At 46.2% G+C, this 26,130-nt stretch overlaps 1 protein-coding gene across 8 annotated transcripts in view; it reads left to right on the top strand.

Moving 5' to 3' along the window:
* KIAA1328 overlaps positions 1-26,101 on the top strand; it is a 228,162-nt gene extending 202,061 nt beyond the window's left edge. For all 8 annotated transcript variants that reach the window (XM_083402910.1, XM_083402907.1, XM_083402908.1 and 5 more), the window contains one exon: positions 22,401-26,101. In XM_083402910.1, coding sequence (XP_083259036.1) covers positions 22,401-22,611 — 211 coding nt within the window. In that variant the 3' untranslated portion in view covers positions 22,612-26,101. The remainder of the gene's footprint in view (positions 1-22,400) is intronic.
* Positions 26,102-26,130: the final 29 nt, after the last annotated feature.

The following is a 26,130-nucleotide window of genomic DNA, read 5'->3' as shown; positions in this document are numbered from 1 at the left end:
CTTTTCTCCACCGTCTTCTCCTGGTTGGGTAGATTACTCTGGTACTGGTGCTGATGATGAAGGAGAGAGGTTTGTTTTTGGTTTTTGCTTCATAGCAGGTAAAAGTTGAGTGCTGAGCTTCTATCTTACCCTTGAACCCATTCCTACTTTCTCGGCCAGGGGGAGAGAGAGCTGGAGGAATTCAGAGCCCAGCTGATGACCTCATGGCCTGCTATCCTGTCCAACTACATTCTTGTGTTTAAATTGCTTTCAGACCTTTCTACATCTTGTGCTAAATAATAATAATAACAACAATAAATGGTTGTCCAGTGTGGTGCCTGCTCTTCCCGAATCTTCTCTTCCTTCCCTTTGAGTGTGCTTTTTCTTTCTCCCTTCTCACCCCCCCCCCCCGCCCCTTTTGGTGCAGCGTGTTAGTATAATTGACCAGGTTAAAGAGCCCTGTTTTGCTTTCCCTTACTCATGGGCTTCTCTAATTGAAAATGGTAAATGGACAAGTATTTCTGTGGGAGACCTAAACCCAATCCTATTCTTCATCCACGAAACCTGCTTGGGCAGCAGGTCAGTCTCAATTTATCACTGAATGGGTTATAAGCTTAGATTGCAGGTTTAACTAACTAAATTAATCAATATGGAGAATTATAGCTGCTGGTGTGCCACTAAAGTTAAAGATCTGTCAGCATGTTTGTTAGAATCCACAGTTAACGGTTTAACCCTAATGGTTTGCTTTGTTTGGGGCTGAAACTTGCTGAACAAAACTTGAGCCTTAACAGGAGGGCTGCGGGGCGGGGGAGAAGGAGAGCGGCAGGCAGAAAACCAATTGAGTTTGCAGTATATGTAATTACTTCTGGCTATTTAAACTTCTTGCAAGTAGAGCCAAGCCAGGTTTCATGCAAAGCGTTGGCAAGCATCAGCGACAGAAGCTGCCTTCGCTTTCGTAGGGATTGATTCTTAATATAAGAAAGTAAGAAGAACCTGCTGGATCAGGCCAGTGGCCAATCTAGTCCAGCACCGTGTTCTCACTGTGGCCGTGTGGGAATCCGTCAAGCAGGATTCAAGCACAAGAGAGGGTCAGGGAAGAGCAGGTTGGGGAGATGGAGAGAGGAGCTTGGTCTCCCAAACAGAGGAGGGACAAAGCAAAAGGAATGGATTTGTATAGTCATAGCTCAGGTTATAGACGATTCAGATTGCGTTTTTTCAGGTTGTGGACCGCCGAAACCCGGAAGTATCAGAACAGGTTACTTCCGGGTTTCGGTGGCCGTGCATGCATAGAAGCACTAAAACGCGCTGTGTGCATGCGCAGAAGCGCGGAATTGCAATCCGCACATGCGCAGACGCGGGTTGCGAACGCTGCTGGTTAGGAGCATGCATCCCGCATGGATCGCGTTCGCAACCCGAGCGTCCACTGTACGGTACAGTATCCTGGGCTGCCCAGCATCCTGGGCTGGATCAGGCCAATGGCCTATCTGGTCCAGCATCCTGGTCTCACAGTGACCAAATAAATGCCTTAAAAGAAGCATTGGAAGGAGGGAGGAGAAGACAGGTGGGTCCCCACAGCCACTGGCAGGTTTCCATCACTCAGAGTGATGCAGCCTGTGCTCTCAACTTAGTGCTCCCTGCATTACTAGCACCAGTATCCCAGTAGCAGATGTGCAGAGTCACTTTCTGCTCTGGCTGTTTGCTTCACAAGTGTTTATGGCATGCACGCACTGTTTTACCTCCTTCCCCCATTTCTTTAATTTTCTGTGGCCAGGTAATCACTGCTGGTAATTTTTGGGATAAGAGGGTCTGGAGGAACAAATCCCCCAGCCCCACCCACCTAAATCCCTTTCCATTTTCCTCTCCTCTCCTGAGACTGATTTGGGAAGGCAAGCAGAAATCAGAAATAATTGAGGGGAGCCGGGCAGGGCGATGTCAAAGCAAAAGATGCAGATCTGTGAGAAGTCAGCCGTACCTGTTGAACCGCCCTGTGGGGAATGGAAAAGAAAGGAGCAGCCTGGGTGAGCTGTCATCGTCCAGCTCCCAGTGGTGGCCTCTTCTTCCCTCCTTCCCTTCCCCAGCTGTCACCACGGTGGTGCCATCTTGCCCAGAAGGGAAAGGAGAAGCAGTAGCTACAACTTCTTCTAAATCACCTTCCCCAACTTAGTGCCCTCTAGATGGTTTGGACTACATCTCCCATCAGCCATCACATGCTGTTCCAAACCATGGGCGGGCAAACTAAGGTCTGTGGGCTGGATCAGGCCCAATTGCTTTCTGGATCCAGCCCATGGATGGTCCGGGAATCACTGCGTGGACCACCAGTGCGCACATTCTTTCCCTCTCCCTCACACGGTGGCAACACCTCCTTCCTCCCTCCTCCTGGCTTCTCCCCACCCTGCCTAGAGGAGGAAGGGGGCTGGGCTTTGTGGGTGCCAGCAGCAGTGGCGCTCGAGCGGCCGCCATTTTAAGCAGCCCCTCTCCGGAGGCCTTTCATGCGCCGCTCATTGTCCTGCCAACGCTAGCCCCTGCCCCTCGCAAGACACAGGTAAGCAGCCACCGGGGCTTGTGGTGCTCTTGCATCATTTTTTTCCTTCAAAATATAGTCCGGCCCCCACAAGGTCTGAGGGATAGTGGACCAGCCTCCCGCTGAAAAAGTTTGCTGACCCCTGTTCTAAACAGTTGACTTTCTCATTTTACAGTGGCAAGCCACTTTTTATGGTTACTTTTGTAATGATCTTTGTCAAACTACTTACCGTATTTTTTGCTCTATAAGACTCACTTTTTCCCTCCTAAAAAGTAAGGGGAAATGTGTGTGTGTGTCTTATGGAGCGAATGCAGGCTGCGCAGCTATCCCAGAAGCCAGAACAGCAAGAGGGATTGCTGCTTTCACTGTGCAACGATCCCTCTTGCTGCTCTGGCTTCTGGGATTCAGAATATTTGTTTTCTTGTTTTCCTCCTCCAAAAACTAGGTGCGTCTTCTGGTCTGGTGCATCTTATAGAGTGAAAAATACAGTATGTCATGGTCCTACGCAGTGGCCACAATAGGGCAGTGATGGGGAGCACATCTTCTGCCTGGTCTTGCCTCTGGGCACATCTGCTTCACTGCCACGGCCTGGCCAGTGGTGTCCCTCAAGGATGGAGAAGTCAAGCTGCTGGTGTCCCACTCCTGAGGAGTATTAAGTCATAGTTGAATGTCTTAGGCGTATGAGAGCAAACAACTGAAACAGAATAAAAGTAAGCTGCTGCCTTCCCCTCCGATTTTCGGCCCCCGTGACTCCCGCATCATCTTTTGCCATCCCAGACCAAATGGATTGGCCAATATCAGGCATCCGGGGCCTGGAGTGGCAGGATTCCTCCTGCGGTTTGCCTGCCTTCCCCCTGACCGAAAGTTTTATCTTTGCAGTCAACTTGGCTCACGTTGCAATGAAGAGCCCGTCCTTGCACATTCCTGTAGCGCACATATTAAGTAATAACTCAGAGACACTATCGTTGGAGAGATCCGCAACGGCTGCATCCTTTGGAGTTTTTAGAAAAACAAATTACGTTGTGCAAATTTGTGTTTGGGGGCTGTTAGGAGGAATGGCATGATTTGCCCAGCACATCTCCGATCAGGTAGATGTGCATTTGGGGACTTTTAAACAAATTAATATTTGATGTAAAATGCAATGCCCAGAGCTGTATATTGAATAAGTCCACAGTGCCGTATTATCACGCTGGATCCTTTGAACTGAACGCTTTCTAGTAAATAAAAATATGAATTAGCTGTGCCTAGAACGGCAACTGCTTTTGAGATTTCGGCGTCTCGGGGAACTGTTTTCTGCTTTTTGACATGGCTTCTTGCATTCTTCAGACATCTTTCGTTAAGAGGAAACTTCAGGAGAAGTGCCCTTTCTCAGTCAAAATTTTAATATTAAAGGGGGAGGGGTGATCTAATTTCTAAACGTTTTGAGGAGAAAAGATTTGTGAGGGGGAAGATGGTGAATTAAGTTCTGAATAGGGGAGGAGATAAGTCCCCCCCCCTTTTTTTTCCCTTAGGAGAACTAACATCATGAAAAGTCCAATATAGTTCCGTATGCGAGTGATAAAAGCAGACATTGGCAAATTAATCTCTCTTATTCACTGTGTAGGTTGTTAATTGTTCTCTCTGCTTGCTGTCGATATAATGTGAAATTTTCATTCCCCCCATTCAAGATGGGGAAAAGTTGTGGCTGAAAATGTTAACATTTGCATTTTTATTTGTTGATTTATTTAAAGGACAGCCTCTCTTACAGCAATCCATCACTCAGTGACACCCCAAATATGAATAATGTATTGTAGACTTGCGGTTACAATGTGTAATAAGTGCCAGAGACAGTAGGAGAATGTTAACTATGTTGCAAATGTAATATTTATCGACTCGTAGTTTATTGCTTTGGAGGTTCAATAATACTGACCATAGGACATTAATACTGCTTATCCTGATTTTAGCCGGCAACCTCTGTATGCAGAAATAAGCTATCTATCTTGCGCTCGCAAAATAAATATGGAATTTACAGCACTTTGTAAATGGTGCATTATAGGGTGCTTGTGGTTCTTTGTAGAAATCCGAGCGTCCACACCTCCCTTGCTGCCACCACCTTAACTTGTGCCATGATCCCATTTCAGGAAGAAAACCCAAATGGTCAGTAGCTTCTTGATGGCCCCTTTTCCTCAAAGGTTTCCTGTGGAAATGAATTCGTTTATGTTGATACACAGCCACAAACCAATAGAAATGGACAGTGGCACCCCAGATCTCTGGTCCAGACCCACAGGAGAACTTCCTGGTGGATTGTTCCCCAAATGGGAAACTGCCTGTAACTTTTGCTAGGAAATGGTGTGATGATGAGGGATTGTATCGGATTTTTCAAGCAAACTAGCCCAAGTCCTTGCCCGTTATTCGAAGATCTATGGGTGGTCTGCATTCAAAAGTTTCATGTCGGGCAACCCAACAGCTCCCAAAGTTTGCGATCTGGATTTAGACAAGTTCATGGTGCCTTCACTTATTTCGTAGCTTATTCAAGTTGCAGAGAATAAAATACACCACTAGCCATGCCCAACCACCTAAAGTTCCTATTTGGAGCTGGCATGGCCTGTAGTTTCCTGACGGTGGCACACTGGCACAACTCAGCCAACCCTTTTTCATGCACCTTAACCCGGCAGTTTTCAAACTGCTGGTTGGGTTTCCTTAGTGAGATCATAAGTAATGGGATTACTTACCTTCCCTGAGGGAGGTTTGCACAGTCATCCCTGGCAGTGAGTTCCTTCGGTCACCATAGGAAGTGCAGAATGAGTTCTCTATTCCCTCACACTGGTGGGTGAAAGAGAAAGAGGCCTAGATTTGCCCGAGTGTGAAAGGGTGCTTTGCAACGAGAGCACATGATGGACAAGTTGCAAGTCAAAAAGGGTTCGCTGGGGAAAGAGAGAGAGAGTTTGAAACTCCTGCCTTTTCAGTGCCTCCAGTTTCTAAGGCAAAAGATTCTGCAAGCCCTGCAAACAGTTTGCTCCTCTGCTGCTGAGCTGCTCTTAAATTTAAGATGTCCTTTGAATGTTTCACTAAAGCCTCTCTCCATGGTGCAAAGCCATTGCTGCTTGTGCCGTTTTCAGGGCACCCGTTGATGTTTCCTCTTCATCCTTCCAAGATCATCTTAAATATTTGATTTTTATTCTGCTTTTCTCTTTGAATTTCTGCCCTTTCGTTGTCTCCATCTGACTGTATAAGTGCCCTCATTATTTATGTATCATATTTATGTACTGTTTTTCCTGTAGCTCAAAGCAATTAACAATTCCACGTAAATCACACCAAATAAATATAAAGATACAGAATACAATATAAAATGCAGGCCCTGTGAGCAGAAACAGGTTTTTTGTTTTTTGGGAAAAAATTAGGTTAAAACAAGCTAGAATGAAGATCAGAGCGGTTACCCTATCACTCATCAAAGGCCTCTCTCATTAAGGACTGCTTTTATGTTCTCCAGACTTTCACTGATGGTGCTCCATATAAAGATGGAACCCAGAGCACAATGTTCCTTCCTGTACCTAGATCTTAATAGGTGGTCTGGAAAGGAAGAAGATAAGCATAGGAAACTTCCTTGTACCCGGTCAGTCCTTTCACTGTCTGACAGCAGCTCCTAGGATTTCAGGGAGAAGTGTTTCCTGGCTCAGCCTTGGGGTTGCTGGGGATTGGATCGGGGGTCCTGTGGTGTGCAGCCATGCTTTTCTCCCAGTCAAAGCTTCTCAAGGGAAGCCATGCATAGTCCCAGTGGCGTAGCGTGGGGGGTGCAGGGGGGGCCAGCTGCACCAGGTGCAACATATGGGGGGGCGCGCTCGCACTCGCAGCTCTCTACCCCTACCTGGCTCACTCACTCTCTCTCACTGCAGTGCTGGGTGTGCAAATCCGATCCGAGCCGCCAACTGTGGAGGGGAGGGTGCCAGGCGTGCGGTGCGGTGCGGAGAGAGAGCGAGGGACTATCTGGGGGAGGGACAGTGCAGCGGGGGGGGGGGCGCAAATTACTTGCCTTGCCCCGGGTGCTGACAACCCACGCTACGCCACTGCATAGTCCACAAGATTACCGAGGCATAAATGAAAGTCGCCAGATCATTCTTCCAGGCCAGAGATGCAGCCAGCTTGTCTGATAGACAGAAGGTGTTCGTGGCTACAGCTGCCACCTGATTCTTCCGGGAGCAAAGATGGGTGAGCAAGTTCTTCCAGTCACAAGGCTAGCCAGGCATTGCAACACTATAAAATTTGAACCATCCATGTCTTGCAAGCGGGGAGGGCCAACGGTCCTATTCTGATGAGCCTGGCATTTCAAAGGGAGCCTAGTTCTCCATTAAAATCACTCCACATACAATTAGTCCGCATCAGAAATGGTGGTGGTGCTGTCCCTCATGGAAGCTGTTTCAAGAAAAAATGCGAGTCACCCTTTAGACCAGCCTTTCTCAACCTGTAGGTCCCCAGATGTTGTTGGACTACAACTCCCATCACCCCTAGCTAGCAAGGCCATCATCAGGGATGATGGGAGTTGTAGTCCAACAACATCTGGGGACCCACAGGTTGAGAACCGCTGCTTTAGACAGCATTTGCAGGCTTCCAACACCATTAACTTCCACATGTAACGGAGACTGGTATTTGAACCTCGCCCCATTCGATCCTTCGAATCAGGGTCAAATAAACCAAGAGTGGACTGGAGTGATGGTGAGGGAGTCGCATGCAGTGTTGGCACGTTGTTGGAGCATGGGTGCAAGGTGTGCATACAGCATTTTCTAAGCTTGAGCTTTTCTGAAAAGGCTCCCTTCGAAAATCACAAAGCACTAAGGTATGAACCCTCCCAGCAAGAGATTTCCTGGTCTCCTTCAATGAGAGAAGGAAGCATTCTGCAGGCAGTGCTGCAAACCTCCTTTGGACCATTCAGAACTGTTCATAAACCCATGGCTGGCTTAGGAAATAAAATTAGCTCTCGCTCTCCTTGTAATGTGACCTGAAACTCCACAAGTCTACAGGGAGCGGCCAGCATGAAAATCCAGCCTCCATTTATAAGGCAACAAGAAGCCATGATGTTCCATGTGGGCAATTAAGGCTTTGGAATAGATCGGGCACAGTGTAGCAAGGTGCCTTTTGTGTTTAAGATGGCAACTTGCTCATCCCAGGGGCCACCCACCATTGCCAGCTTGACGCAACGGATTGTGTCCATTGCCGAGAATGTGAAATCCTGCCAGGAACGCCCTGACTCCCAGTGCAAATGGATTAATGTTAATTAGCAACTGTCGGCTGTAATTGTCACCCTCATTAAAATACAGAATTATGTATTTCTTAGTTATAAATAACCTTTCTAATTGTACTTGATGTATGCCAGTTTAATCAAATAGTACACTTGCTTGCAGGCAGATATTTGCATTAATCTAGCATTGGATCGTTGAGTCTTTTTGATCATCTCTTTTTCCAAACTTTGCTGGTGTGTGGTTGGAAGGAGAGGTGGGAGGGGAGAGCTCTCTTTCAGCTACTTGTCCTTTAAACTTTTTTTTTCCATTTTTTTTCTCCGCTATTCAGCTATGCGACTCTGATAGGATTTTATATTAAAATGAGTGGATGTGTCTTCTGGGATTGTTGAGTGCAACTGAAACCTTGTCAATTTTTGAAGTAGTTTGGCAAGGTTTCCGTCACTCAGTGGTGTGACAATAAGTTGATTACGGTTTTGAAACTAAGAATAAGCCGGGGAAAATAAAGTGCAAATCACATTAGAGAGCTGGCTTAACTCTTTTTAGGGCTGCTTCTTTGGAAGAGCTGCATTGTTCGATGTCGGGCTCGGAGATTCTCCCGCGCCACTTTCCCCAGGTCCAAATTGTATCTAATCCTGTGGTGGGTTTAACACGCCAAATGCAGAACTTCTCAGATTTTATTACAGGGCTTGGGGAAGGATCCAGGATTCTTGTCACCAAGGCAGGTTGAATGAGTTATAGAGCAGTGGATAGAGTCAGGGAGCAGAATGGTCCCAGAAACATTAATGGACAGAAAAAAAGATGGCGGACAAGCTGGAAGGAGCAGGGATGGGTGTTTCTTAGTGAAGAGCCGCAAGGAGCTCTAGGGCTAAGTTCACTGGCCATTTGCATTCCTTTTCTTGATAACTCTGGTGGTTTGTTAAAGGTAAAGGTACCCCTGCCCGTACGGGCCAGTCTTGACAGACTCTAGGGTTGTGCGCCCATCTCACTCAAGAGGCCGGAGGCCAGCGCTGTCCGGAGACACTTCCGGGTCACGTGGGCAGCCTGACATCGCTGCTGTGGCGAGCCACAGCCGCACTCGGAAACGCCGTTTACCTTCCCGCTAGTAAGCGGTCCCTATTTATCTACTTGCACCCGGGGGTGCTTTCGAACTGCTAGGTTGGCAGGCGCTGGGACCACGCGACGGGAGCGCACCCCGCCACGGGGATTCGAACCGCCGACCTTTCGATCGGCAAGCCCTAGGCGCTGAGGCTTTTACCCACAGTGCCACCCGCGTCCCCCGTTTGTTAACCCCTCAGAAATGGAGCAACTCTGAAACAAGCATCTTACATGATTGTCTTCCCCTGTGCATGTTCCTGTTGGCTTAAGCAGTGCTACAGTGCCCCCCCCCCCAAAAAAGTTTTAAAAATAAAAAAAAAGGCAGAGTTCCTCTTTTGCATCTGTTGTAATGATTTGACACGGCATTGGAAAACGATTCGGCACGTACCCCCGAATTGTCGCAGGCTTTTTACTTTTCTGGGACTCCCCTTCAGTGACTCTCAAAGCAGATTATGAATCACATCGATCCCTTTCCCTCAGTTGTGCCCCCGTATCTCTTTCCATGCCCACAGTTGCTCTTATATCACTGCATGTTCTTACGCTGAGCCCAGATAAGGGCCTAAAATGGGCCTTGTCTCCACTTCCAGGTCTGAAGATAAAAGGTGCATGAAACAGCCATGTTGGAGGATTGTAGAGGGGCAGAAACTGAACTTACCTGGAGAAAATATTATTATTAAGCTGTTACATGAACAAATCAGTTGTTGCAAAACGCACATCTGCAGTGCCCTGCAAAATCCATATGTTGCTTTCCCTGCACTGACGCCAAGCATCCAACCATCCACTTTAAGTATAGTATAGTTCTGGTCATTCATTTTATATTTGTTTCAACAGGAGAAGCCCTTTATCTAGTTAATGCTCACCTACCTCTAGCAGCAGGGACGCTGGTGGTGCTGTGGGTTAAACCACAGAGCCTAGGACTTGCCAATCAGAAGGTCTGCGGTTTGAATCCCCGCGATGGGGTGAGCTCCCATTGCTCGGTCCCAGCTCCTGCCAACCTAGCAGTTCGAAAGCACGTCAAAGTGCAAGTAGATAAATAGGTACCGCTCTGGCGGGAAGGTAAACAGCGTTTCCGTGTGCTGCACTGGTTCGCCAGAAGCGGCTTAGTCATGCTGGCCACATGACCCGGAAGCTGTATGCCGGCTCCCTAGGCCAATAAAGCGAGATGAGCGCGCAACCCCAGAGTTGTCCGCGACTGAACCTAATGGTCAGGGGTACCTTTACCTCTAGCAGCATGTCTGAAATCCAGAGAACAATGTTAACATTTTAAACCTTAGACTGAATGGTATGGTGTGGGTTGCCTTGTGTATGTTCCAAGTGTGAACTGCCCATGCTTTCATTCCTTCCTATCTTTTGCTGTCTTGATGCATCATTCTACACCCACCCACACCATTTATCACATTATCGTTTTTCTTTAAGCTGAATGCATCCATTTCCCCCACAAGATGCCTCTGCCATTTCCCCCTAAATCTGACACCCTGCTCAAAACTTTCACCCAATGAGTACATTTCTCAGACCATGCGATTTCAGGTCGTGTCAAATATTGGTTGGCAATTGCTACGAAGGGTGCATGTTCACTCAAATGAAAACTGCAGCCAGTCTTGACTCCCCAGTGTAGTCAAGTATACCTTATTCCATGTGTTTCATCAGTCACACTTTACCTGTATGCATGTAAACGTGTAAACCAGGTCTCAGTTTCATAAGTTGCCTTGTCTGTCTCCTAGTTTTGCAGGATGAGGTGGCAGATTTAGGAAGGGATGGAGTGGCCCATGCTACTTCAGACTACAGAGGTGGAATAAGGATATGTTTTTGGAAAATATGTTTTGTTATAACTTTGAATAAAAAAAAAATATTATTATTTTAACAAAAACTGATCCATTCAAAAGTATGTATTCTGACGAGGATTACAAACTCAAATAGAGATTACAAATTCTAACAGAGATTACAAACTCAAACTCATGAAGATATGTATAGCACAATAATTCATTACAGAATTAGAGATAAGAGCTGATAAGTAGAGACAAGTTCATGTGAGTCCATAGTCATATTCAACATGAAGGTCTTAGTTTCAATCATTGAGCAGAAGTCAATTATGGATCAGAGACCAGGACAGGGCAGTCTAGACTTGGCTTTGGGGGCGTGAATTGATGACGGTTGCTGCTGTTCCGGTTCTCCGAAATATTTTTGCTCGTGCTAGGGCAGGAACCAAAGCAAGATCTATCTGCACATTCATAGTAAGCCATTAACTGTGGTTTACCTTGACGTGTAACCTGGGTCTCACTCGCTCTCGCTCTCCCTCTCTCCCTCCCCATATAACACATAGAGAGAGGCAGTGGTTGTGTGTTGCATTTTGGCAGTCTCTGCATGATGCCTGTTCTGGATTTGGGTGTTTCCAATACTGCATTACATCCACTGTACCATAGCTGTTCTTTTTCCTCTCCTCTCCTCACCCCTTCTCATTAACTAAGGTGGCTTGATGTATTTTTTGTGCTTGCTAATTTAATACAAAACACCGCACAAGCCAGTCCCCCCCCCCCCCGAGACTGAAAGGAAAGGGATTGAAAGTTGGTTATTTGGGTGGATTTGGAACAGATTTTATTATTTGCACAAATAACATGCGTTTTCCTGGCACTGCTGTTGCTTCTGCGGTTTCTGCTTGATGCTGAATTACCTGTGTTCTTTTCCTCAGCTCCTTTGCTTCTTTCCGTCTTATAAACTTGGCAAGATTTTGATGCATGCATGCCTAGAATAGTTAGCAAGAGTAACTTGTTAAGGTGTGCGTGTGTGTGAAATTTGTTCTTTTTTCTCTGCAGGGTCAATGAATAGAAACACCAACCTCCAAAAAGCCCCTTATTTCCTTTGGGGCTTTCTTAAAAGTCTTCTTCCTCCTTTTTTTTTTAAGAAGAGGTTTTCAAACCCTCTAATGCTATTGTACTTTTTAACTTTCATTTTTGCTTCGTCTGCATTGAATCATCTTTTACTACTTAAAACCAAAATTGGGTTTATTGAAACATTTCAATTTTGATTATTTTTTTAATAAAGATGTCGCCATCTAACTTAATGAAATCACTGGGATGAAATGAGTAAAAGTTTGAAGAATGTAATAAGCTTGGAGCCCTGCAGATTTTATTAAATGTGTAGCAGACAGAACGCGGGCACATTTCAGCGGTGTGTTTTCTTCCCCCTTATGTGCTGTCTTGGATCAATAGGGTGTGAAAAACATGCCTTGTCAGAAATGACCTTTGCACTGTTAGACTGACTCTCTTTCGGGCGATTTTCCAGCAGGATGAGTTCTGCCTACACCTCACATTGCCAGGAGTTCTCTCTTTGTGCGCGTTTGGAACTCGATTCCTGCCCCTCTCCCGCTGTTTTGGGCAAAGGGTTGGGGGCTGCATTCTAATCCCATTCCCCTGCAGTTGGACACAGCAAATGCATTTTGCAGACGGCGCGTGTGTCTGTCAATCTCATTTCAGCGGCATCATAACTTATGAGCGGCACTGCAATTTATTAGCCCAGAGATCTTCTCACTTGAGGAAATAAAACGCTGCCTGCATGATACAGTGTTTGTCAGCAAACCTTTTTAAATGATGGGATTTGTAGGGATCCAGAGCTTCTGGATTCCTACAAATTCCATCATTTAAAAAGGTTTGCTGACTAACACTGTATCATGCAGGCAGCGTTTTATCCAGAAGGTCATCACGTGCAACTTCCTGCAATTATTATTTTATTGCTCCATTTCTATATCACTTAATACCAAAGCAGGCTTTTAAGCAGTTTACAACATATCAATTCTCTTGCAGGACCCTTCATTTGTCCCCAAAATCACTTCACTGTTCCATAAGTCCCAAGAGGTAGTCCCTCTGCCATTTTCTCCAAAACCTTCATCTTCCCAGAAAAAGCATTGGTGCACCTTAGATGTCTATTTCTGTCTCGATAGGACTTTGTGTTTCTGGATGTTGGGGGCATTGTTTGTTTCCAAGGGGGTAGGGGGCACGTCTAGGCAGGTTTCTTCTATCTCATTATCACACTGGCTTAAAAACACTGTATGGTGCTGGGCAGTGGCGTAGCGTGGGGGGTACAGGGGGGGCCGGCCGCACCGGGCGCAACATCTGGGGGGGGGGGTGCTCGCACTCGCAGCTCTCTGCCCCTACCTGGCTCACTCACTCTCTCTCACTGCAGTGCTGGCTGTGCGAATCTGATCCGAGCCGCCGGGTCGCCGCCCACTGTGGAGGGGAGGGTGCCAGGCGTGCGGTGCGGTGCGGAGAGAGAGCGAGGGACTATCTGGGGGAGGGACGGTGCAGCGCGGGGGGGGTGCAAATTACTTGCCTTGCCCCGGGTTAGGGGGCGCAAATTACTTGCCTTGCCCCGGGTGCTGACAACCCACGCTATGCCACTGGTGCTGGGGAAGTCTCCACCTCCTGGGGGGCTTACAGCGCATCCTCTAAGGGGTGTTTCCACCTTGGAAACCTCAGTTGATGTTTCCGCTCACTGGAAAACTGTTGGTCAACCATGCGGGCGTCCCCACTTTTCCAAGCCGTGGGAGATCAAATCCTTGGCATGTGCAGGGGCAGCGTTCAGAGAAAAGGTATCACAGAGCACAGACCAAACATGGCTTTCTGTTCCGGAATCCTGCCCTGGATGTGAAGTTCCAGGACTGCCCTCCAGGAGCCCCTGGGAGTAGAAATCTGCAGTGAGAAATTTCCATTTTTCCTTCTGTTTATCCCATAAATTATTTCTCTCGTTCTCGCTGTGCACTTAAACCTCCAAGACGTTTCTTCCCCCCCGTAACATGGCATTGTTACTTCACTGTATCTGTGAACATTTTAATTTCACGGCCTGCAGCCTTCGCAGTCTTTTGTTCTCTCTTCCTATGGGCACGGAAGGGTCACATTCATTTTGGATTGGCTTGAGTCATGTTTTCTTGAGTCATGTTTTCTTGGAGGCCTCCGTATGTCAGAAATGTGGAGCTAACACTCTTTGCTAATTAAATGGGTCTTTGGGGCAGCTGGGTGGGGAAATTTACCTCCAGGCCAGCATTGACTCTCCAACTTCAGAACCATAGAAGTTTACAATTGGGAAGTTGGCCTCTTTCTCATTCCAGCTTGGGGTGAGCCTACGTGAAATGTTGGTGCAAAGCAAGTAAGACATATTCCAAAAATGTATTCCTATTCCACACACACACCCCAAAATGGGGGGCGGCGGGAATGCTGATAATAGGCTTTATGAAGACGGTGACATGGGGACCCCCCCCCCAACATCCTGTTCTTGTTTTGCATTCCTCTCTGTTGAGGGAGTGTTCAATTAAAAGCTTACGCTGTTAATTGTACTGCAGTTGTTCTGGATGGCGGGGGGCTCACACTGCGCCACCCCCACCCCCACCCCGGCCACCACCAGTATCCCGTGACATTTCATTTATAGCTGGAGCCTTCTTAAAAGCACTGAATTTGTGCCTTACACCCAAAGACGCCTGCGTGTAGGTGCTAGAGTTATCTGGTTGCGCCCTGGCAAACTGGGTACTGGGTCAGGGTTACCAGACACCCCCGGTTTCTGGGGACAGTCCCCAGATTTGCAAATCTGTCCCCGGACAAATTTTGTCCCTGGAATGTCCCCAGATTTGCAACTGGTAGCGCAGTTGGCTCTGGCTGGCTTCAGGAGCTGCTCGCTGCCTCCGCCACTGCCAAGGGGGAACCAGGGACATCCAGCGGTACAGATCTCCTGCCCCCTTTGTTTTGACAGATCAGGGGAGGCTCGGGAGTCATGGGTGGGCGGCAAGCCATTGCCCAGTTTTTAAAAAACTTTGCGCATTTATGTTTCACAGGGTGTGAAAGAAGGGCTTTGCACCTTTGTACAATATGCATGTGTGCTTGGGCCCAGGTCTTTTGCCTCACCATCCCCACTACTGACTCCCTGTTGCTACTCAGCTTCAAAAAAAAAAAAAAAAAAAAAAGTGTTCTCGGATTCATTGAAAAACATATGGTAACCATATACTGGATTCGATAAGTCTTTGGTCTGATTCAGCCGGCTCTTTTTATTTTCTAGACCTTTTGCCATGGAGAAGGTGCACGTGGAGCTTAGCTTGGCATGCGTATTGTACCCTTCTGGGCTGTGTTCAAGCCAATAGATTGTGTGTGGATCCTGCCCTGCGGCGTAGTGGGGGAAATTGATTGTTGGGATGGGCTAGGAAACAGGTGAGAGGGAAGAATTTGGGGGAAGTATAATGAGAGGAGTTGCATGGAGAAGAGTTGCTGAGACTGAACCAGGGCAAGAGGAAGCCCAGAACATCCAGGAGCCAAAAGTATATAGAGGCAAAGAGACGCAGACCCGGGGGGATTTGCGAACAGTTAACATCATTGTCTTCCTGGAAGAACACTCTGCACAGTAGGAGAGAGAGTGTTTGAGGGACATAAGGACATGCATCCAATTTCTTCAACCTTTCCACCTAAAACAAATAGAAGGATCCTGGAAATATGAGGCATGAATGGATACATTGGGATCAAATATGGATCTACTGGATATGCTAGGCAGGGAATTCTGAGATAGGTAATTGTGTGAAGGTCCTCTAGATCCCACGCCTTCCCTCCTATCCTGAGGTTGTTTAACCGATCATGGAGGCTTCTAAACCTCAGGGTTGTAGATAGCTCCCTGTGTGTAAGCTTCATCTACCTAATCACATGCTTTTGTTCAATTTACGCTAAACATAGAGTGACTTGGTTATTATTAGGATACATAATCTGTTTTTAAAAGCGTGGACTTCATGTGTGTTTCCCCAAATCTGAACTTTCAAACAAAGTGTTTCTGAATTATTGATGCCAAATGCATGTTTCCGTAATGCAGCCGTGTAAATGGGATTGAATGCCCATCCAGAGGTGCCCAGAGCTCTCCAAAGTGCATGCTAATAAGCAGAAAGAAAACATCGCTGCGGCGCTGGAAGATTTACAAAGCAAGAGTTTGTTGTCTTGATTCATGTAGTTCTGTCAACTTGCATCTGGGCTTCTTCTTTCAAAGTACCACTTTGGTGAGCGGCTGAAGAGTACACAACACTTTCTCCCTTTCATTCCAGCCCGAGTTGGAGAGAATTGGAGAAGTACTGCTCTTTTTTGTCAGCCCTGAACCTCTTATCAAACAGCTTCATTGAGGGACCTGTTATCAGGTCATTCCCTGGCGCTATGGAAGAGATCATTCATTGGCACATCCAATCATTGCCTCGTTGTACCACCTGTGTGTTGGTGTGGATGGGCTGCCTTTCAGCAGCCAAGACTGAGCTCAGCAAAGCGATGGAGCCAATCACCTGTGCTTCCATTTTAATCTGATTTTGTGCTAACTTCTTTAAGTGTTGGAAGCTGCTGCTGCAGGTGGTGGCCAAGTATGTGTTGCACACTCATTCTTTTGCAAACTTCTGCAGTATCCCTTTATTGCACAGATCACTTTCTCTGCCTTGCTCCAAACGCTCCAGCAGAGCTGAGCCTCTTTTCAGCCAAGGCCTCTCACGTTGAAGCATTTGCCCCGTAACCACACCAAACGCTGCTTTTTCGGGTTCACAAGACTGCAACACTAATATCAAAATTGGCTCTTCCCTCTCCGGTGCCTGCGAAAGACAGTTGTCTCCGATGGCATTGTTACAAGCCTCGATTTTATTGCCAGTGACCCCACGGGCGGCAAGCCTGTGAGAGCTGCGCGTCAGGTTTTACAGTGGGCTGTGATGTATTATGCTTCAGTGGTGCCATAGATTAAAATTGGTCATCAGTTTGTGATGCTGTACAACCACAAAAGAATCTGATGCTGTTTGGCCTCAGAAAAGTGAGAGAGAGAGAGAAAGAGAACAGAGTTGTGCATTGCCGAGACTGTTCTAGGGCACGCGGGGAGTTTGGTCCTCATCTCTGGGCACTGAAATCCCAAAGGAAGCGATGATAAATAGGCAGCCGCTCAGAGGAGATATCGCCAGGCTAGGAAGGGTTGATGTATGGGGAGCGATAAAATACGTCTAGCCTGCGAAACAGTGATTGGGAGAGGCGCAGTAACAGCCTTCAGGTGTCGAGGGGTGTTAATGCTGGGAGCTAAAGGGAGGGATAGTGCACTGTGTGCTTAACTGAGTCGTAAGGATTGATCTTGGTTGTGGGAAGGAAAGCACTTGGATTTGGTTCCCCCAACACTTTTATATCCATCTCTTGTTTCCACTGCCTGTTTCCCCCCATCTCTTGTGTTCTCTCTGCCACTGCCAAATATTAACAATATACACAACACCATAAAGCTGGTGGTTCCTCATATATTTTGCACTGGCGCCTCTACAGATAGAAGAATTCCCTTTGGATCTTTTAGGGGGAAGTTGAGATTGCTGCTTTTTTGATCCTGGTGGTGGTGCAGCTGGTGACTTTGAACCTCTTTCTGGGATCACTTCTGGCCTTACACTGAAGGGAAACATGGTTGAGTCTTGCAGGCCATTGTCCATGTATTTTATCATAGAATAGACTCATAAAACCTTAGAGGTGGAAGGTGTCCCAATGGTCATCTAGTCCAACTCCCTGCCACGCAGGAATCCCAGCTAAAGTATCCATGACAGATGGCCATCCAACCTCAGTTAGAGTCCACCACCTCTCATGGGAGTCTGCTCCACTGCCGAACTGCTCTTACTGTCAGAAAGTTTTTCCGAATGCTTAGTCAGAATCTCCTTTCTTGTAACTTGAAGCCATTGGATTGTGTCCTTCCTTCCAGAGCAGGAGAAAACACACGTGCTCCCTCTCCCCTGTGACAGCCCTTGAGATATTTGAAGAGGGTTATCATATCTCCTCTCAGTCTCCTCTTTTCCACGCTAAACATACCCAGCTCCTTCAACCGTTCCTCATCAGGCTTGGTTTCCAGACCCTTGATCATCTTGGTCGCCCTCCTCTGTACACATTCCAGCTGGCCAATACCTTTCTTGTATTGTGGTGCCCACAACTGGACACAGGACTCCAGGTGTGGTCTGACCAAGGCAGAATAGAGTGGTACTATGACTTCTCTTGATCTGGACACTAGACTTCTGCTGATGTATTTTATGACTTTAAAAAAAATCGGGAGGAGGAGCAAGGTTAAAATGTGAGTATCTATGAGGCTGGGGCCCAGTTCTGATGAAGGGTGGTAAAGCAGTATGCGTTCCCATACATTTTCTTTTAACCCTTTCTCATAGAAAATTATCATGTCACAAAGGGGACCCTTTGATGCTAATTTTCAGTGTGCAGGGAGAAATGTGTGTGTGAGAGAGAGCATTCAGTCACATGATCCTCTGGCACAGCCCAGGTGCAGAATCAGCACCTTAGTGAGGAACTAGAATTTAGCAGGTAATGAGTGACTAGTGCAGTTGGCTTTTGGTTTTTTACCTGTTATTATTATTAAATGCAAGAGCTGCCTCTGAATATCGATGACACCACTTGCTGCTTTCCAGCTAAACCTTGATGCCCCCTTCTTGACACACAGCACAAGAGCTCTCAAGGGTTGAATCACAGCCACTGGTGTGAAGAAGAAGAAGGCAGGTTGAAACATGCTGAAGGCATGACCAGCCTCATATAAGCAGCATGCTTGAGCCTCATTCATGCATGAAGGGGTTAATTCCACAGAGTAGCCTTGAATCTTGGCTTCCAGAATTCCAACACAATCATAGTGGCAATTGAGATACTGGTGGCTTCATGGGCCATGAAATAGCCTGTGTACCAGCCTCTGAAAACTGGACTCACGTATGTGTCATTTTATTTATAAACTCACTTCTTTAATCATTCTATCTCTCTTTCCAAAGTCACAATTGGGTCTTGATGTTGGGAAAACTTGTACTCTTCCTCCTGAAGCAAGACATCAGTTATGAAATATCTCAGAAAGAGGATGGTGGCAAGATAGGTGCCGTCTTTTAAAGCCCTGCCCTGATTTTCATTTGGTGGAAGAGGTAGAAAACATATTTTGAGGACGCCATGTTCTTTCCTCTCCCAGACTTTCCACACTGGGACGTCTGTGGCTTTGAATCATCCCCCTTGACTGAAACATGTGATTTAAGCAACCAAAGCTTTGGCTTCCTGCTCTGTAAAACCGGCACACACTATCATAAGCGTTTTATTATCTGTAATTAATGTTTGTAAAGTACTTGGGAGCTGAAGGTGTGTTAGAAGTACAAAGCCGCATTATATCAGTCGGAAAGCCTGCTTGAATCCAAAGGCAATTCGTGTACCACTAATAAATCACTTGGAGGTTTATTTTTATGTTTCCACTCAAATTTCTGACATAAACCTTTTTATTTCATTGGGAACATGCGCTTAAATAAAAGCAAACCTCTACAGTTACTAATCTCCGATGCCATATTGCGCGAACGTTTTGTTGAAATGCCATCACCTTTTCAAAGAACCAGAGCTGTGTGTTTTCTAGACATTTATGGTTGAAGAATAAATTTTCAGAGACTGTAAATGAAAAGATATCGCTGAACATGATGATCAAATAATATCTGACACTGCTTGTTTAAGGAAATATACATATATCTTACTGCCGGAGCATTTATGACGCCAATAAATCTCATTACTTTTGCCTAGTGATAGAATTCTTACTGACTCCACCAAATATCAGATTGGCTTGAAATTGTGCCGTTTTCTGCATACTGGAGCAAAATCATTTTATTATTTAAGCCAGGTGGTGCAAGACGAAAATATAATGCAGCTAAATATACGGGTTGGGTGTTTTTTTTTTAAATATAAAAAACTATTGTACTGTGTTCATGAAGCATCACATTATGCTGACACTTAGTGACGGAAATGCATCCAAAATACAGCGTCATATTCCCCAAATATCAATATATTCATTGTGAGTTGAAGCTGTTTCAGATAAATGTACAAACGATGTGTCTGGCTGCACTTTCATAATAGTAAGTTTGTGCAGTTTTCCACTGGTTAGCTGTCGAAAAATGCTTGAAGCGTTTCTGTGCAGACTTCATTCCCACCCATCCCCTACACACATACCAGTATTTAGAATCATAGAGTTGGAAGAGACCACAAGGGCCATCGAGTCCAACCCCCTGCCAAGCAGGAAACACCATCAGAGCACTCCTGATATATGGTTGTCAAGCCTCTGCTTAAAGACCTCCAAAGAAGGAGACTCCACCACACTCCTTGGCAGCAAATTCCACTGTCGAACGGCTCTTACTGTCAGGAAGTTCTTCCTAATGTTTAGGTGGAATCTTCTTTTTAATCTTTCTTTTTAAAAACCTCTTCTGTTCTTCCTCTCCCATCATCTCCTCAGCCAGCCTGCTGCACATGGAGCAGAACTTAGTACGAGAGGCTGGTGTCCTTTAAAATTTCTCCCAGCCAATGCAGTTTCCAAAAGAGGGCAGGGGGAAGGATCTAATTGGCTCACACACATGGGGTGCGTGGCCAGCTGGGTAGAACTTGCTCCATGGACCAACACCATCTTCCCAGTGGAGCCACAGTTCCATGGGAGGAGATATAGCTCTGTTGGTTAGAGCGTGGTGCTGTTAACACAAAGGTTGCAGGTTCAATCCCTAGTAGTGTCCAAACTTTTTTTTGAAAGAGGGCAAGATTTGATGAAGTGAAGGGCCATGGGGGCCGACCAAAGGGCCAACCAAGTAGTTGAGCTTTTATATGATTTTACCCCAAAGTTGAGGGACGCGGGTGACCAACTGTGGGGTTGCGGCGCTCATCTTGCTTTATTGGCCGAGGGAGCCAACGTACAGCTTCCGGGTCATGTGGCCAGCATGACTAAGCCGCTTCTGGCGAACCAGAGCAGCGCACAGAAATGCTGTTTACTTCCCTGCCGGAGCAGTACCTATTTATCTACTTGCACTTTGACGTGCTTTCGAACTGCTAGGTTGGCAGGAGCAGGGACCGAGCAACGGGAGCTCACCCCGTCGCGGGGATTCGAACCACCAACCTTCTGATCGGCAAGTCCTAGGCTCTGTGGTTTAACCCACAGCGCCACCTGCGTCCCATTTAGGAGCAGGTGTCCTGTTCTAAATCAGAGGCTTGTGCTAGAAAATTCACAACTTGGTCCCTTTCAAAACCACAGTGCTAACTGCAGTAGCAGCTGCTGTATTCAATATATGGTCAAGTTTCATTCTGAGGGAGATCCATTTTGGAGCCAGAGCATCTTGGCAGTTTCCCTTTAAAAATATTTCCTTAGAAATAAGCATGGAGGAAATTGGCTCGGTGAGCTCCGTCGCCTGCAGCCAGATGCTGTCTGATGGCACCTCAACAGGCCAGGACAAACTGTATTATCGGGGGATTAACCACTAAATAGCCGAAAGGAGAGGTCTCTCCATCAGATAAGGTCGTTTGAGCGGAGCGAGTTTGCTTTCTTGCATATAGAGCCCTGATGTCAAATAGACTGATTTCCAATGCCTGGTCTTTTAAATAATCTTTGCTGCATTTGCTGCTCTTGTAATCTGCCAAATCATTTAATTTTCCCGATAGCTGAAATGCTGTAAAACTTAGATAAACTTACAGCAGAAATTAACTCCAAGTTGGCTTGCAGCTGAAACACAGGCATGGCGTGCTAGCTTGGCCTGCGCGTGACTTTTTCTCTTCTCTCTTCCCCCGCAAACTAATCCTCGGTTTGAAAGGATACATCCAGACTACTATTTGTGCTTGACAGAATTGCATGAGGAGATGATGCAGCCTTTGCCGTATTCTGTGACTGCCACTGGTGGAAGTTGCAGCAGGTGGGCAGAGGCTGGAGGAGAAGTCATTTCTGGGGTTTCTCATGCAAAGCTGAATCCTTAAGAGATGCAAGTGTGTTCAAAGCCATTGCTGTGCCTCTCCCTGGTCTTCTACTGCCCATTTCTGTTGCCAGTTTCAGTGGATCTTTGCACTTCTCTGCAGCCTGAAAGTGTTAAGCATCAGGGTAACAACTTTCCATTGGGCAGTGATATCTGAGACCACTGACAAACTTCTACCCACCTCTGTGCTTGTTCCTAGTATCATAGAATCATTGTAGAGTTGGACGAGATCCCAAGGATCATCTCTTGCTACTCCCTGTAATGCAGGAATCGCAGCAAAAAAATCCCTGGCCACCCAAGCTCTGTTTAAAAACCTCCAAGGAGGGAGATTCCACCACCTTCCAAGGGAGTCCAATCCACTGTCAAACATGTTTTATCATCAGAAAGTCTTTCCTAATGCTAAGTTGGAATCTCCTTTCTTGTGACTTGAATCCATTGGTTCAGGCCCTGGTCTCTGGAGAAGGAGAAAACAAGCTTGCTGCATCTTCTACCTGACAGCCTTTAAGATGTCATCTCATCTCAGTCTTCTGTTCTCCATGCTAAGCATCCCCAGCTCCCTCAGCTATTCCTTGGTTTCCAGACCCTTGGTCCTCTTGGTCACTCTCCCCCGCACACATTACAGCTTGTCAATGTTCTTCCTTTATTGTGGCATCCAGAACTGTATTCTAGGTGTGGTCTGACCAAGGCCAAATGGAGTGGGACTATTAATTCCCTTGATCTGGACACTAGACTTCTGCTGATGCAGCCTGGAATTGCCGATGCATCACACTTTTGACTCACGTTAAACTTCTGGTCTACTAAGACCTCTAGAACATTGTGTGTTTAATAGAGTCTCTCCTGTCCTCTCTCCTTCCAGGTACGAGTCCTCTCTCTTTGACCTGGTGGAAGCAATGAGCCCAGGGCTTCAGCATCACTACAGCGAAACCCGCAACCAGAGCCAAGTGCTTGTGCCTCAGAGCAGGAGGTGGAGGAAGCCTGGGTGGAACCAGAGCCCGACTTGTGCCATGAATGGGACCATGGCTGAGCTAGAGGAGAGCCGCATTCTGGAGGACATCTTTTTCATTTGAGGGGCCCAGCGGTTGCAGCCTTTCCCTCCGGGTGGACCCAAGGACCTGTCTTCCCTTTCTAACATGGGCATGTTTACACATCGGGATATTGCTTTTAAATTATTTGATTGACGAATGATTGTCTCCTTAACTCCCCCCAAACCTTAGAAAAAACTTAACACGATAGTTCCCCTGTCCCAATTCCTGAATCATGTCTAAAAAGCATCCTTTCAAGCAGACTGACCGAAGTGTAAGCAGGACATTTCTGGGCTCTTTCTCTGCACGGTTACAAGGTAATAATTTTTAAAGGAAAAGAAATTCATGCCATTGTGGAAGGGATTAGTATTTCATTATTGATTTATTTTTTTAGCTGTGAAAACCAGTTTCCCAGAGCTTCATTGCTTGCTCATACACAAAAGCACATTCCAACTTTTATCATTTTTTCCAAGTAGCCTGTTAAAATCGAGGGTGCTACCTATATATTTAGCTAATGAATTTCCAGCACCGTCTGTCGGATTCTGTGTTGTGCCATTTAACGGGGGTGGGGGTTGAAGATGGGTAACCGGCAGCCTTATCTTAACACTAATGGACATTTCTCAGTTAATGAATCTCTTACGAAATAAGCCTCTCCCTCCGTTTTTCTTTAAGGGTGTATTGGACATAGAATATCTACTGAGAGAGCATGCCCCTTACAGCTAAGCTGTGTGAACAAAACCAGGCATTTTGACAGCCCAACCTGCTGGTTTTTTCCCACTCCTCCATGCTGAAAAGTGCTACAGGGTGAGACCAGCTCATGGAGTGTTATCTCTGAGGTCACCCCACCCCCCTTTTTTTTCTATTTTTAACCCCCTACCCATTCCTGGGTGTTGTAAATAAAGGCAAATCAGTAATTCATCCCATTTGCCGCATGTGACGTGCATTCCTCCTTCTGGCTTTAATCATTTGTGCCATATCTTATTTTGTTTTTAAAATATGCTCCTCCACCCCCACCCCGGAAAAGCTGCATGTTCAGTTATTTAAAGAAATGTGCAGGATTAGTTGAAACGGCTGCGGATTGCAGGAATCAACAATCACATGCAGTGTTCGCATTTTAGCAGAACAGAAGCCACAGGCATGAATTTATGGGAGCCCGACTCTGAAACTCCCCTTTCTGCAGCTCAAAGGTGGTGCAAGAGGAAATTGTGCACCTTCTTCTTGCGTGTACTGCAAAGGGAGACGGACAGCTTTAGGCAGGGCGGACGTCAGTTCTGACATGCTCCTTCTTTCCCTTCTTCCCCCGGCCTTTGCCTTCCTCTCTGCTTATGTCCTTGAGGTGGGCTGGGAAGCTGCTATTTTCCCCCCAAGTTTGCAGGAGGGTCCCTTATCCATTGCCTTACTTCTGCAAGCGGAGGGACGTCTCAGCGCCCCGTATCAGATCACAAGGTGACGTTCCCCATGGGGATTAGCACAGGTTCTAGCTTTTTTGGTGTGCTGCTTTTAGGAAAGTTGAAGGGAGCCTGAAGTTCTTCCACCGACCCAAGGATCAGGTATGCACTATAGGAAGAAATGAACAGGTCCAAGTAGGAAACACTGAGCTCTTTAAAAATGCTGCAGATTTAGGGCTTCCTCCAGTGTCGCAGTAATGTGCGGATCGTTTGATTCCTTGAATGCTGGCCTTTAGCATTCAGGAACGGGGCACCTTGCGGACTTTTTGCTGCTGTTTCTGCCGCATCATCACTGTCTCTAGTTTCACTAGGCAAGATGGTCTTTAGGGCTGCATATCGCTGCCTTCCAGCTCAGATCATGACCTCTTTATTATATTTCTGTCATTTGAGCACAGCGATTCATATTAACATAGGAGCTACCCAAAAACAGGAGAACCAATGCAACATAAAATAACAGGATTTCTTCCTAAGCTCTCTCTCTCTCCCCCTCTCCTTTTTAGACAGTCCCTCTTCAGGAATGAATTCAATAATTTACCCTTTTAATTTCTAGCCTTCTCTTGTTTGCCTGGTTGCCCCTCTGCTTGCCTTTTTAAGATGCCACTATCAACCTTAAGCGGTGCCTTCAGATTTACATTCCAGAGCTCTCCCTGTCAGAGTGATTTTTTTTGTCTCCAGTTCTTAGCCAGTGCCAATATTTAACCTCTTTTAATATTGAATCTAGGATTTTCGATAAAGCTCTTGATAAACAGGTCGGATTAATGCTGTTGATTTTTGTGTCAAATTGTACCTTGGTCATCAATGTCTTTTGAAAGGACCATTGTCAAGGGTTCAACTTCAAACTCTTATCCATAATGGCTAAAATTCAACCATAGGAAAAAAACCTGTCTCTGAGGCACTTTATAAAAAAATATTTAAAATAAAAGGACTAAGAGGGTCCAAGAGGGTTAGTTGCACAGTTGGGCCAAGCGCTCCAAATTCAATTGTTCAAAAGTTCTTGCAGTCAGTTAGGGTGGCTGCCATTTTAGTGTACAGATGGCATCTCATGGGATTCAGTGGACACACTGCATCAATGCTTGCCTTTGTGCACATGTGAGCAGCATCAACCGGGAACGTTGTACATTGTCCAATCAATCTGCATAACCTGCATAAGTGAGGATACCCACCAAGACGTCAGTTGGTGAATGTGGCTAAGCAAGGGACAATGCATGAAGGCTGGGCAAGGTGAAATGCTTTGTCTGCACATTTCCCAGCATAATTTGGAGACTCTGCACATGGACAGCACAATATGGAAAATGCCCCATTCAGGCGCCGTAGTGTCTTCACGTTCACTACGCCGACTGCTTCATATGTACATCCTCCGCTCAACTTGCAATCCTTTCTGGAAGCCAATGGCATTTTGTCACAAGGCTTTATAAAGCCGAAGTTATTAAAAAAATATTTACAGCTTCAGAGGAAAACTGGGTGGGGGAAAATCAGTGGCTGTCAAAGACCAAAATCAGGGGTTGCGGGTAGAAATTGTTTTTTTCTGTCTGCTCAAGCAATAGAAGAGAATCAAAACTTAAACTAGCCCAGGAAGTGCTCCATAGCTGTCAACTTTTCCCTTTTCTTGCGAATAATCCTATTCGGAATAAGGGAATTTCCCTTTAAAAAAGGGAAACGTTGACAGCTATGTGCTGTCCATGTGCAGTTTTTTTCCTGTAGCTGAAAGCACGAACCAGAAACAGCAAAGTGCAAGGGGGAGGACTCTGTCCAAGATTTACTCCACGTAAACCTTGCTGGGTGGAATCAGAATGGTCCTGGAGCAGCTGTTCCTGTGCTGTCCGGCTCTTCATGCGTTGAGTCTTGCTTCTGCCACAATGGCCTGTTGTTGTTGTTGTTGTTGCCGTCGTCGTCTTTGTCTCTCTCCAACACACATGTGCACTTTGTAAGAAATGGATCTGTAAAAACAATCACCCCTCCCCACCCACCCTCCAAAATACTTCTTGGGTTATGTTTGGTAAGTACTACCTGAAACTTGATTGGATCTTTAAAAATAAACACATGCAATGTTTTAATTTAATAAATTATCAAGGTGGATTTCCCCCTTTCTTATCTGTCTCGTTTCTTTATTTCTCGC

Source organism: Podarcis tiliguerta (assembly GCF_965153285.1).
Source record: "Podarcis tiliguerta genome assembly, chromosome: 11".
NCBI classification, from domain to species: Eukaryota; Metazoa; Chordata; class Lepidosauria; order Squamata; family Lacertidae; genus Podarcis; species Podarcis tiliguerta.
The sequence above is the reverse complement of the archived record's forward strand: the minus strand, read 5'-3'. Positions and strand labels throughout refer to the sequence as shown.